Source organism: Rhinopithecus roxellana, chromosome 12 (assembly GCF_007565055.1).
Source record: "Rhinopithecus roxellana isolate Shanxi Qingling chromosome 12, ASM756505v1, whole genome shotgun sequence".
In the NCBI taxonomy this organism is placed as follows: Eukaryota; Metazoa; Chordata; class Mammalia; order Primates; family Cercopithecidae; genus Rhinopithecus; species Rhinopithecus roxellana.
In genome coordinates, this window is record NC_044560.1 from 68,567,581 (window position 1) to 68,581,766 (window position 14,186).

Here is a 14,186-nt window from a genome sequence, read left to right on the forward strand (position 1 = left end):
CTTCTCATATGCATTATTAAAAGAACTTCCTAACTGATTTTCCTGACCCAGTTCTTGGCCTCTACCACCTTTTCTTCACAAGGTTATTATCCTGAAGCACAAATCAGGTTATAGCACTGTCTCTCTTAAGCCCCTTTTAATGTCTTCCTGTTATACTTAAAGTTCAGCTCCTTTCCATGACTTTCAAAGCTCTATGTGATCTAGCCTCTGCTTATCTTTCTGTCTTCACCTCCCTCCTGCATTGCATTTCAGCCACACTGGCCATCACTATTTCACTCAAATATGAAAGCTCATTTTTCTCTCAGGGACCTTATACTTGCTGCTTTTCTGCCTAGAATATCCTTTCCCTAGATATTCACACTGATAACTCCTTCTCATCATTCAAGCCTCAAGCTAAATGTCACCTCTTGATTGAGGCTTTCTATGTTTATTATTCCCACTAGAATATAAGCACCTTGAGGTCAGGAAACTATCCAACTTGCAAATTACTTTATTTTCAATGCCTGGAATAGTGACTCACAGGCACTAGATAAATACTTGTTCATAAACTTAACTCCTTTAGAATGTTTTGAGCATTCATAATAATTATAAAGGCCATCAACATATGTATATTACATGTTTATGTACCAAATCCTGTGCTTTGTGCTAAGGGTAAAAAGACAAATAAAATTCTATCTAGAGAGTGACATCAGCAAGATAGTGGGATAGAAGGTGCCAACCCTCAACTCCCCAGAGAAGCACCAATTTTACAACCACCCATGAATAAGAATACCTTTCAGGAGCTCAGGAGCCTAGCTGAGATGTTCTAGAATCATGGTGGAGCAAAAATAATTCAATAATATTTGTATTAAAGTAGGTAAGAACAGTTATATTTTATGCACATCACCCCCTACACAAGATGGCACAGCTCAGTGCCAAGGAAGAACCCCTTGGTTGATGATTTCTCCCACAGGTGGAAATGAGGGCAAAGTGAGCACCCAGCTCTCCCACCATTGAAGGTTGAATCCAAGAAACCCAGTTCTATCTTGTCCCATCCAGAGCACTGAGGGGATTAGCACAACTGAATTATCTGGCAGCAAGAAGCAGTGAAAAGGAGCAGAAGCTCAAAGCAGCAGGCACACAGATCTCAATAATTGGCCACAAATGTTACTGGCTTGCCTGTAGACACCACCCATGAACCCTGTGGGGGTGTATCACATTTGAACCCCCAAATTGACTGACATGTCACAGCACTCCATGCACACACTCCCACCACCACCACCATCACCAGCACCTTGCACTCTTCCACAGATGGCACCCCAGGTTCCCCTGTAGACAGTACATGTGCTCCCCTGAAGATGGCAAACATGAGCCTGCAAAGACAGTGCACAGATATCAACAGATGGCTCAACTCTGCTAAACTGGGAGAAGGTACACAACTTTGATCACTCCAGATCACAGCCCTAGTGAGAGGAGGTGCCAGCTGGGCTTCCTGGGTCAAGTAGGGGCTCAGAAAGCTGTGAAACTCACTTGTTTCCTGCATTCAGACTTACTTTGGTCCTGGATGAATAATATTGAAGATACCTGCTTAAAATATTCCTAACACCCAGATTTGTGCATGTGTTTTCTTCCCCAAGAAAGCTATAAACAGTGAAAATTTTGCTGTAAGCTTCCCTGTGTCCTCTCTTCCCCCTTCCCCAAAACTAAAAACAATGTTAACTGCCCATTTTTCTGTGACCAGCAGACTTTACCTATGCTCCCAATTCCAATTCCTTGTAAACATACTTTATAAAATCCTATAAAATCCTGTCTCCTTTGCCATGCCGCTGCAAGGTCATAAAGTAGATAAAACCTAAGCTGCATTTCCGGTTTTCCTCAAAAGGAAATGTTCTAAGACATGTCACACAATAACTTACTGCCTTTGTTTCTCACTCTGGTAACATCTTCCCTCCACCTTAAAGAGTTTAAAAGGCAACTGCATAATCTAACTCTGGCTACCCGTTCGGGACCCCTTCCACACTGTGGAAGCTTTGTACTTTCACGTTGCCCAATCAAGCCTACAGTTTTTCTATCAGTCCGTGTCTCTATCACTCGCTGCGGGCAGCTGCCACACCAATTCTTTGGCCTGACTAAAGGCAAGGACCTTTGGCGTTACACTAGGAGAAGTAAATGGAAAGTTCTCACTTCCTGGCCTGGTTTTATGGGATCAAGGGAAAGCATACAATCCTGACACTACCCCCCAAGAGGGAACAAGAACAGTAGGGGGATACATCAATTGAAATGGTGCGGGACACCTCCAGATCTCTAGCCAGGCTGAATGGTGCAGATTGTTCTCTCCCAACGCCAGTAATCAAAGACTTGAGAAGTTTACTCCTTCTTCAAATGAGAAGGCAACAAGGCAAGGCTTCAAAGAACATAAAAAATCAAGGAAATATACCACCAAAATAATAATAATAAAGCTCCAGTGGCTGACCCCAAAGAAATAGAGATATATGAATTGCCTAAAAAGAATTCAAAATAATTATCTTTAAAAAGCTTAGTAAGCTACAAGAGGAAAAACTAAGGGATCATGGTGGACAGGAGGCAGGACTAGACTGCACCTCCCCCACAAACAGAGACTTGCATTGTGAACTTCTGCTCCAAAACTACTGCAGGAATAAACCAGAAAAGCTGAGAGAACCCACAGACCCTCTGAAGGAGGCAGATTGCTCCTGCAGGAGCCAGGAGACACCCCAAATACAGTGAGTGCCCAAGCTGTGGAAGTGGGAAGGGAGGATTGTCCATCTGCAAACACACACCCTCACTGGGGAACCTGAAGGTCTGGATCATGGGAGAAGATTCTGGCCTTACCTGGAACTGAGTTAATTTAGAGAGTCAAGCTAAATACAGAGGTAGAGGAAGCAGCAGGAGAAGACCCTCTCTAGGTCCCCTGGAGAGCCGTTTCTGCCTTGTCCACAGAGGTCCTTGGAGAGGGCTGTCAGAGGTACTGGGAAAAGACCACAAGGAGAAAGAAATCTCTAGCTGAACTTCGTAACAATTCCAACCAAACACAAAGTCTCCTGGCCAGAACTCTGGGGAGGGCATGAATCCAGTGTGCAGACTCCTCAGGTGGGAAGGCACGAAAGTTCTGCTTACTTTCACACTTGGGAGGCTAGTAACCTGGGGCAAGTTCTCAGCCCTGCTCTTCCACTGCCTGGAAACAGACTTGGTGTCTTTTGGGGGCCTGGGGGCACGATGGAAGTGAGACGAGCCTTCTGGGTTGCTTGGGAGCTGGGTGAAGCCTGTGATGCTGGATTTCCCCTACTTCTCTGACAACCTGAATGACACAGCAGAGGCAGCCCTAATCCTCCTGGGAACATCATTCCATTGACCTGGGAACCACAACTCCATCCCCCACAGCAGCCGCAGCAAGAGCCACCCAAGGAGAGTCTGAGCTCAGACACACCTAGCTCTGCCCCCACCTGACGGTCCTTCCCTACTCACCCTGGTAGCTGAAGACATCAGCATTCTATGAAGCCAGTATCTTCCTAATACCAAAACCAAGAAAGAACATAACCAAAAAAGGAAACTACAGATCAATATCTCTGATGAACATAGATGCAAAAATCCTTAACAAAATACTAGCTAACTGAATCCAACAGCATATCGAAAAGATAATCCACCATGATCAAGTGGGTTTCATACCAGGGATACAGGGATGGTTTAATATACACAAGTCAATAAATGTGATACACCACATAAACAGAACTGAAAACAAAAATCACATGATTACTCAATAGACACAGAAAAATCATTTGACAAAATCCAGCATCCCTTTATGATTAAACTTTCAGCAAAATCAGCATACAAGGGGCATATCTCAATGTAATAAAAGCCATCTATGACAAACCCACAGCCAACATAGTACTGAATGGGGAAAAGTTGAATTCACTCCCTGTGAGAACTGGAACAAGACAAGGATGCCCACTCTCACCACTTCTATTCATATCGTAGCCAGAGCAATCAGACAGGAGAAAGAAATAAAGGGCATCCAAATCAGTAAAGAGGAAGTCAAACAGTTGCTGTTTGCTGATGATGTGATTGTAGACCTAGAAAACCCTGAAGACTCCTCCAAAAAGCTCCTAAAACTGATAAAAGAATTCAGCAAACTTCCAGGAAACAAAGTTAATGTACACAAATCAGTAGCTGTCCCATACACCAACAGTGACCAAGCTGAGAATCAAATCAATAACTAAACTCCTTTTTTTTTTTTTTTTTTTTTGAGGCTGAGTCTTGCTCTGTCGCCCGGACTGGAGTGCAGTGGCCGGATCTCAGCTCACTGCAAGCTCCGCCTCCCGGGTTTACGCCATTCTCCTGCCTCAGCCTCCCGAGGAGCTGGGACTACAGGCGCCCGCCACCTCGCCCGGCTAGTTTTTGTATTTTTTTTTTTTTTTTTAGTAGAGACGGGGTTTCACCGTGTTAGCCGGGATGGTCTCAATCTCCTGACCTCGTGATCCGCCCGTCTCGGCCTCCCAAAGTGCTGGGATTACAGGCTTGAGCCACCGCGCCCGGCCTAAACTCCTTTACAATAGCTTCAAAAAAATAAAATACTTAGAAATATACCTAACCAAGGAGGTGAAAGACCTCTACAACAAAAACTACAAAACACTGCTGAAAGAAATCATAAATGACACAAACAAATGGAAACACATCCCATGCTCATGGATGGATAGAATCAATATTGTGAAAATAACTGTACTGCCAAAAGCAATCTACAAATTCAATGCAATTTCCATCAAAATACCACCATCATTTTTCACAGAACTAGAAAAAACAATTCTGAAATTCACACGGAACAAAAAAGAGCCCACATAGCCAAAGCAAGACTAAGCAAAAAGGACAAATCTGAAGACATCACATTACCTGATTTCAAGCTTTACTGTAAGACCATAATCACCCAAACAGCATGGTACTGGTATAAAAATAGGCACATAGACCAATGGAACAGAATAAAGAACCCAGAAATAAACCCAAATACTTACAACCAACTAATCTTCAACAAAGCAAACAAAAACATAAAGTGCAGAAAGGATACCCTTTTCAATAAATGGTGCTGTGATAACTGGAAAGCCAGATGTAGGAGAATGAAACTGGATCCTCATCCCTCACCTTATATAAACATCAACTCAAGATGGATCAAGGACTTAAATCTAAGACCTGAAACTATAAAAATTCTAGAAGATGACATCAGAAAAACTCTTTTAGACATTGGCTTAGGCAAGGATTTCATGACAAGGAACCCAAAAGCAAATGCAATAAAAACAAAGATAAATAGCTGGGACTTAATTAAACTAAAGAACTTTTGCACGGCAAAAAGAACAGTCAGCAGAGTAAACAGACAACCCACGGAGTGGGAGAAAATCTTCACAATCTATCCATCCGACAAAGGACTACTATCCAGAATCTACAATGAACTCAAACAAATTAGCAAGAAAAAAAAAATCCCATCAAAAACTAAGGACATGAATAAACAATTCTCAAAAGATACATAAATGGCCAACAAACATGAAAAACTGCTCAGCATCACTAATGATCAGGGAGATGCAAATCAGAACCGAAATATGATACTACCTTACTCTCCCACAAGAGTGACCATAATCAAAAATCAAAAAATAATAGATGTGGGCATGGATGTGATTAAAATGAAACACTTCTACACTGCTGGTGGGAATGTAAACTAGTACCACCACTGGTACTAGTTTTGTAAACTAGTGCAAAACAGTGTGGAGATTCCTTTAAAAATTAACAGTAGAACTACCATTTGATCCAGCAATCCCACTACTGGGTATCTACCCAGAGGAAAAAAGTCATTATATGAAAAAGATACTTGCACACACGTTTACAGCAGCACAATTCGCAATTGCAAAAACGCGAAACCAACCCAAATACCCATCCATCAACGAGTAGATAAAGAAAATGTGGCATAGATATATGATGTAATACGACTCAACCATAAAAAAAGGAATGAATTAATGGCATTTGCAGCAACCTGGATGGGATTGGAGGCTATTAATTCTAAGTGAAGTAACTCAGGAATAGAAATCCAAACATCGTATGTTCTCACTCATAAGTGGGAGCTAAGCTATGAGGATGCAAAGGCATAGGAATGACACGATGGACTTTGGGGACACAGGGGGAAAGGGTGGGAAGGGGGTGAGGGATAAAAGACTACAAATTGGGTTCAGCATATACTGCTTGGGTAATGAGTGCACCAAAACCTCACAAATCACCACTCAAGAACTTACTCATGTAACCAACTACCACCTGTTCCCCAAAAACCTATGGAAATAAAAAACTTTTTCAAAACAAAAACTGCTACCCAACTTTTGGCTTCCTGGCACTGTGTTTGTAGCTGTCTTACAGAATTTTTTCTTACTTCATCTTCTATTTTAATTTTTTGTATTCTAATCAAATCCATGCAACAAATCGTCAAGTTCTTTGGAAGCAGTGACTGTGTTTTACTCATTTCAGTACTCTCTAAAGAGCAGAGCACTGGGCCTGGCACATAGAAGCACTCACATATTTTTCATATGAATTATAAGGAATAAGGAAAAGAAAAAAATAAATTTATTGAGGTTTATGTACCAGCACTTATAATGGGTGCTTTCCCACAGGTTATTTCATTTAACGTTCAAAACATTTCTTCTAGATAGCTATTACTGTCCCCATATAACAGTTAATGAAATTGAGATAGGTTACACTCAGAAAAAAATAATCTCTTTCTTCCAAAGAAGAGTTTACAATCAAGTAGGGAAATATACTATGTATATTAATAATAACAAATGCGATACAGGTAGTATATAAATATACTGGTTCAAACAAGTACAAAGGAAGTAAGATTACTTTTAGTGCGAATGATTTGGGAAGATTTTATAGGTGAGGCCACACTAAACTGAACCAACAGGGATAGGATACTGTCAATAGATGGAGATAATCAAGAGCATTTTTTGAAAGGTTATAGTTTCATTCTGACAGTTTTTCCTCTAACCATTTCTCAGGCAAGCTCAGGCAAGTTCATTCCCCTGTTAAACACTGGAAGACTATATTTAAAAGTTTTATAAAATAACAATGAAAACATAGAATTTAATTGGCAAAAATTTACAGCAAGCTTTGTATTCATAATATAATATATAATATTTAATAATAATGGATACTATGTCTTGAATGCTTATTAGGTGACAGAAGTCTTTTATGGAGTACTTTCCATGGATTATCTCATTTAATTCTTCCAACATTCCATAATTAGTCTGTTATCACAGAAAAGAAATAAGCCTTAAAAAAAAGCCACATAACTCTTACAAAGAATAACTTGATTGTTGAGTGACCAAGGCAAGAGTCAGGTTTACATGTATCTGACTGCAGAGCCAGCTCACAATGCTGAGTACAACTCTGCCAAGCTAAGGAAGATTTGCATTCAACCCAAAAAAGAAAGCTTAATTGAAGCATATTAAGTATCAGTATTAAGTATCAGTTACACATGTATGTAAAACATTCAATGCTATTTGAAAACTGAAATAAATATACAACTAGTTATTGCAAAAGATAAAAATAAAATTCCCTTTAGCTATTCCCAACCACTGTGCTTATATTACTCCCATAAAGAGTGAATATAAACCCTTAATCCACTGCCACTCCTACTCCAATCCCTTTATTCTTTTTTTAAACCGGGCCTTTTAATCTACTGTTTCCTGGTTCTTTTAATTACAGCTCCTCATCCCTCCAGATTGTGCTTCTTTATAAACAAATACCATCTCTAATACTATTTGATGGTGATTATGATGACAATTACGATCTCCCACCATTATGATGACAACTACACAATCTAAAAGAATTACTCAATCCAATGAATATTAATGCCTCAGCGCTGTCTTAGAAAGTATGATAAATGTGTTCAGCATAATCCCTATCGCTACTTAGCAACTCCAAGATATTTTAGTAATTTACTATATTAACTTTATGCAAATATTTTGGTCTTGATGCAAATTCCTGAGTTAAGCAGATACATAAATGCCCTTTGTACGTTTCCAAAAGGTTTGTTGCAACGTGCAAAAATGGTGTTCAGTCTGAAGGTGATTCTCTTCCCATCCTTGCTTCTCTTGCCTGTATTGAAAAGCTCGCAGGTAACTTTAAATAACAATGGATATGATGGCATTGTCATTGCAATTAATCCCAGTGTACCAGAAGATGAAAAACTCATTCAAAACATAAAGGTAAGAGAAAAATTTATTATCCACATATTTTTATTTCAATAAGTATTTTCAACTCATGGTGTGTAGGTATTCATTGAGTGATAACTTTCCAAAATTGCTTCAACATTTATCATTTATATAGCATTTATCTAAACTGTCAGATTAATACCTGCTTAGTTTAAATGTGTTTATTATATGTGAATACCATTGGCCGTTCCCCAATGAATTATTAAAAGGCTGAACTAATATTTTTTTCAACTAGTTAAGCTAACAGAAAGACATTACAGCAAGTAGAAAATTATTCTCAAATTTTACCTTCATAAAGTTACTTTTATAAAGTTTAGCTAACTAATCTACACTTAAGCCCTAGAGTTTTATCCTATACAGTTTTTCAGTTGTTCACACTTGTTCAAACTCTGGAAAAGTAAAAACTCATATGTATCTTAAAGAAAAAATGACACATTTTTAATGGATGTACCTTCTTTATTTGCATTATTCAGTATAATAAAAAACACTTTATACTTATCACTTTAATATATACTGTCTTCTTTGATCCTCCCAATATCTCCATGAGGAATTCAAAAACAAGAAATGCATAAATGAAGTGATTTGTAAAAATCTCACTATAAGTGCCAAAACTGGGATCTGAAGCCAATGAAACCTATGTATTTCTATTTTCATTTCTACTTGGTAAAACTTTGCCTTTTATGAAAACACTCCATATGAGAAGATAACTAAAAATAAATCTAGCAAATTTTTTTTTCAATTGACATCAGTTACAATAATCCACCAAACTTTAAACTCCCAATTTATCTAAACAACCAGAAGCAACTCTGTTTGATCAAATAAACAACTTTACCAATAGGCTCCCAGTCTTAATCACCTTGACATCTCACCCAGCACCCTAATTTCCATCTCCAACCCATATGCTGAATGCAGGTAAAAAAATTTAAAAGGTGGTTTTGAGCATGTGAAAATAAGGAGTTTACAGACTGAAGAACTATAGAAAACTTCAATCTATTTTTCAGTTAGTTTTCCCAAAATGTTCGGGGGAAAAGGCTTAGATTTGCTTCATCTAGTTATATATGTACTGTTATATTCATTTCACTGTGAAATTATTACCACAAGGTATTTTAAATTTTGTCAGGAAATGGTAATTGAAGCATCTGCTTACCTGTTTCATGCCACCAAACGAAGAGTTTATTTCAGGAATGTAAGCATTTTAATTCCAATGACCTGGAAATCAAAATCTGAGTACTTAATCCCAAAACAAGAATCATATGACCAGGTAGGCTATTTCATCTAACTCCTAAACTGCTTTTTTCCTCCTGTGCTTTTAAAAACTTAATATCTGTAATTGTTTAATAATTACTAATCACTAATTTAGTAATTAGTAATATAACTTTTCTTAATGTATATGAAAAAAGTCCTATTTTCTAAAATCTCTTGTTTCCATTGCTCTTGGAATTTGTTTTTGTTTGTTCTTTTGCTTTTTAGGCAGATGTCTTAGTTGCTGATCCTAACCTGAAATACGGAGATGATCCCTATACACTTCAATATGGACAATGTGGAGATAAAGGACAATATATACATTTTACTCCAAACTTCTTGTTGACTAATAATTTGCCTACTTATGGGCCTCGAGGTAGAGATATCTAAAATGTACTTCTGTTCTTATTTCTACTGGTGGAAAAAAAATAACACTATTCTAATGGTATTTTTTAAAAAAATTTAAAGAAGCCAGGCACAGTGGCTGACACTTGTCATCCCAGCAACTTAGGAGGCTGAGGTGGGAGGATCACTTGAACCCAAGAGATAGACACCAGCCTGGACAACAGAGTGAGCCTTCAGTCTCTAAAAAACTAAAAGTAAATTTTAAAAACTAGCCGGGCATGATAGTGCATACCTGTAGTCCCAGCTACTTAAGAGGCTGACACAGGAGGATCACTTGAGGCTAGGAGCTTGAGGCTGCAGTGAGCTATGATCATGTCGCTGCACTCTAGTCTGGGCAACAGAGCAAGAGCAAGATCCCATCGCTTAAGAAAACAAAACTAAGAAGAGAAAAATAGGTAGTAAATAATACCTTTACTTGAAAATATGCTAGTTATGTTCCTAATTATATTTCTTTGTGTGTGTGTCTGTGTGTGCATGTGTGTGTGTGTGTGTGTTTAACAACAAAATGCATCGTTTATTGGCACCAACTCATTTCAACTTTTTTGGCCTAATAAAAGGCATCAATTTCTGGAGTACCTTGATTCAATTAGGTTGGGGAGAGGTTTAAGAGAAATATAAGGAAACTGTCTTAAAATATTGTAACTATAAATGTATAACTGGCAGTATTCTCTCACAGGTAGAGTATTTGTCCATGAGTGGGCCCATCTCCGGTGGGGAGTATTTGATGAGTATAATGTGGACCAACCATTCTATATTTCCAGAAGAAACACTATTGAAGCAACAAGGTATCATTGTATTGAGCAAACCTGTTTTCAAAATGTCTTACTTATGACTCTTTAATTTTCTATGCTAGCAAACAAAGACTATCTCAGGTAACTACCTGAGAATGTTCAAACAGTTCATTGCAATATCCAACCTGCCCCATCATGTATGCCACCAATTAATTCTAGAGACTCCACCTTGGCATCAAGATGAATCAAAAACAGGAAATAATTTCAGTATTCACAGGGACTGTGCTGTAACATGTTATGGGCAGAGGAGAAAGGAAAAAGCTGTAGCCTAAATCCCAACATATCCGAGAATAGGTATTCAACCCTACCCACGCTTTTGCTACACTTGATTCATCACTTTTTAAGGTAAATCTGTTTCACTGAAATCAGTTAGGCTGCTAGAGCTTCTTTGTAAATATCGTATTATACTTTTCATTTAATCTTGATCTTAAAGAAAAAGTACTTTTCATAAGGATAAGGTAGTAAGTTGATTTTTTAAAAATATAACTCTAAGTGCTGCAGGCACTATTACAAATAGATGAGATGTTTAAACTTAGTTAAAAATATCAAGCACATAGAGTATTTAAAGAATATTGAAGAACAATGGAAGTTAATGTAATAGGAAATAAGTCTTTGCGATGAAAAATGTATTCGAGGAAAGAGGGGTAATGGAAAAATGCCTCTCGTCATCTCCAATGTGTTGTTCATTTGATCTCCACTGAGCTGCCTGCAGTTTTTCACACAGACTGGGCTCCTCTCAGTGCAGGACACTCATTTCTTTCAACCTCATCCCACACAACTCCTCACTTACTCAAATAATGTCTGTTCATCCTTTAAGATTCCATTTAAATATTTCTTACTTAAATGTCTTTCCTCTCCCTCCGTTTGGGATTAAATTCCCTTAAGAATGCTCCCACAGCATGTATGGGCTTCTCTCACACATATGTGGCTGGGCAGTAATTGTCTATACAATTTTATTCTCCCCATTAGACTTTAACATTCTTAAGAACTGCGCATTTTTTTAATCCTCTGGTCTTGGACCTGGTGTAAAGTCAAAGCTAAACAGAGAATGTATCAAACAACAAATTTTTTATAAATTCATGAAAAATAAATGAGTTTCCTTATAATCAGTCATAAAAATAGATACATTAGTAAAAAGAAGTATCTAAAACATTTATTGAGCTCCTACTGTGTGTCAGGCACTTTCAAGCAGTGAAGTCTCATCATATGTAAGTTTAATTTTCAGGCTTACTCAAGAACTAACCCTCTGGGAAATATGACTCACCATGTCCCTAAATTCTTGCAGTACAAATTCATTAAAATTGATTAATGTCATGAAGTTTAACATTAACACAGAATGGTAGGATATCCTGCATATAAACAGAAACTTTAGAATCCTGTCCCTGTACCCTGCCCCCTATTCCCTGCCAGGGACTGGACAATTATTTTTACCACAAGGACCAAATGGCTTGAAGGCATAAGCCTTTTCATGCAGGGTTTAGTTTTATTTCTTCCACCAGTTTAGTGAAGTGGTTCTCAAAATATAGATTACAAAATGCTATAAACACAAAACTGTGAATACCACATATGGAAATTGAAAAGGATTTTAAGCATAATATTGACTTTCCCTTTCCTCTTAATAAGCAATTCTGCTGTACCTTTTAACTCATCTAATCTTTCCAACATCCCTCTGATTAGGAATTATCATCTTTAGCTCAAAGTCACAAGGATAATAGATTTATTGATCACAATGACCAATGCATGTTTAATAAATATGAACTGACAACATTGTTTCTATTGAAATTGATCACAAATTGAGGTAGAATATTGTGCCTATTTCTGTCAAAATGTCATGTTTAGTACATGATCCATGGCAGTTGTCACTGAAGGAAAAATTTTAGGATGTTGGTCTTCATTCATGATTTGCCAAGTCTTCATATACATATGTAATCTAATTCTTTCCTCATAGATGTTCCACTCATATTACTGGTGTTAACATGGTTTTGCACGAATGCAAGGGCGGCAGCTGTATAGAACGACCATGCAGACGTAACCCAAAGACGGGGCTGTATGAAGCAAAATGTACATTTATCCCAAACAGATCCCAGACTGCCAAGGAATCCATTATGTTTATGCAAAATCTTGATTCTGTAAGTACCTTTTTTCCAGTCTCTCAAAGGAATCCGTGGGAGAAAAAAAAATTAATTAGAGAAGCTGGATTTTCTACTGTGAAATTATGGGTACCAATAGAAAGGCAGAAAATTACTCAGGCAATTAATTAGAGGTCATTTTCTCTAGCATATATCAGAGTGTCTCTGGAAATTACCCTATCTTTTCTTATTAACCTATTTCTTTTATTCAAATGTAGCACTGTAGCCTTCTCACTGGAGTCACACAATAAATTCTTAGAATACATCTCTTCCCTCATTGATTTCTGTGGACTTCTGTATAGAGTTACAATCTTACTTTTAACTTGTTTTCTAAGTGTTAGCCATACTACTTTTCTTTTTTTTTTTTTTTTTTTTTTTTTTTTTTTTTTTTTTTTTTTTTTGAGACGGAGTCTCGCTCTGTCGCCCAGGCTGGAGTGCAGTGGCCGGATCTCAGCTCACTGCAAGCTCCGCCTCCCGGGTTTACGCCATTCTCCTGCCTCAGCCTCCCGAGTAGCTGGGACTACAGGCGCCAGCCACCTCGCCCGGCTAGCTTTTTGTATTTTTTAGTAGAGACGGGGTTTCACCGTGTTAGCCAGGATGATCTCGAACTCCTGACCTCTTGATCCGCCCGTCTCGGCCTCCCAAAGTGCTGGGATTACAGGCTTGAGCCACCGCGCCCGGCCGCCATACTACTTTTCTAAAGTAATTTATAATGTAGCTTTGAAAAGGGTTGACATTTTAGATTTTCCATTACCTTCACACTAAAGCATGCCAAGCTATTGCAAAGTGGTATTGTGAAAATACATAGGGCTCTTCCTCCACTGAACAGACTTAAGAAAAAAAAAATCACAATTACCAATGTGTCTAACCAATTAAATAATAACACACCACAAAAAAGTTGAAAACTAACGTTTGACCTGAAATATCTGGTTCAAATATGTAAAGCTTAGTGCATAAGAATAGGTACCTTGGAGTCTTGGAGTCAGATAGAGCTGATATCGAAACCCAGTCTGTCATTTTAAAGCTATGTCCACTGTGGGCAAACTGCTAAATCTGAGATTTAGTTCTCTTATCTTTTATATAGGAATTATAATACCTACTTCACATAGTCATTCATGTTGGGTTTACAAGAGCTAATGTAAAGTATTATCATAGTGTTTAGCACAAGTTGAATGCAATATAAACTTTAAATTTTTAACTTTTAAAATGTGTTAAATATTTGAAAAATAACCAATTGTTTCTTCCCATGGATAAGCCTAATCTTAATTAATCCAAACATATTGTACTTACCTAATGAACATTTCTAAACATATAAAAATATTTTAAAATATGAAATATATGAAACTTATCAAAAACAACAAATCAAAACACAAGTACACTACCTC

At 37.8% G+C, this 14,186-nt stretch overlaps 1 protein-coding gene across 2 annotated transcripts in view; it reads left to right on the forward strand.

Annotated features, from left to right (window-relative positions):
• The first annotated feature begins 8,069 nt into the window (after nucleotides 1-8,069).
• LOC104654088 (calcium-activated chloride channel regulator 1-like) overlaps nucleotides 8,070-14,186 on the forward strand; it is a 29,586-nt gene continuing 23,469 nt past the window's right edge. For both annotated transcript variants that reach the window (XM_010353166.2, XM_030913637.1), the window contains exons 1-5: nucleotides 8,070-8,228; nucleotides 9,355-9,495; nucleotides 9,705-9,852; nucleotides 10,558-10,666; nucleotides 12,621-12,801. In XM_010353166.2, the coding sequence (XP_010351468.1) occupies nucleotides 8,070-8,228; nucleotides 9,355-9,495; nucleotides 9,705-9,852; nucleotides 10,558-10,666; nucleotides 12,621-12,801 (738 nt within the window). The remainder of the gene's footprint in view (nucleotides 8,229-9,354; nucleotides 9,496-9,704; nucleotides 9,853-10,557; nucleotides 10,667-12,620; nucleotides 12,802-14,186) is intronic.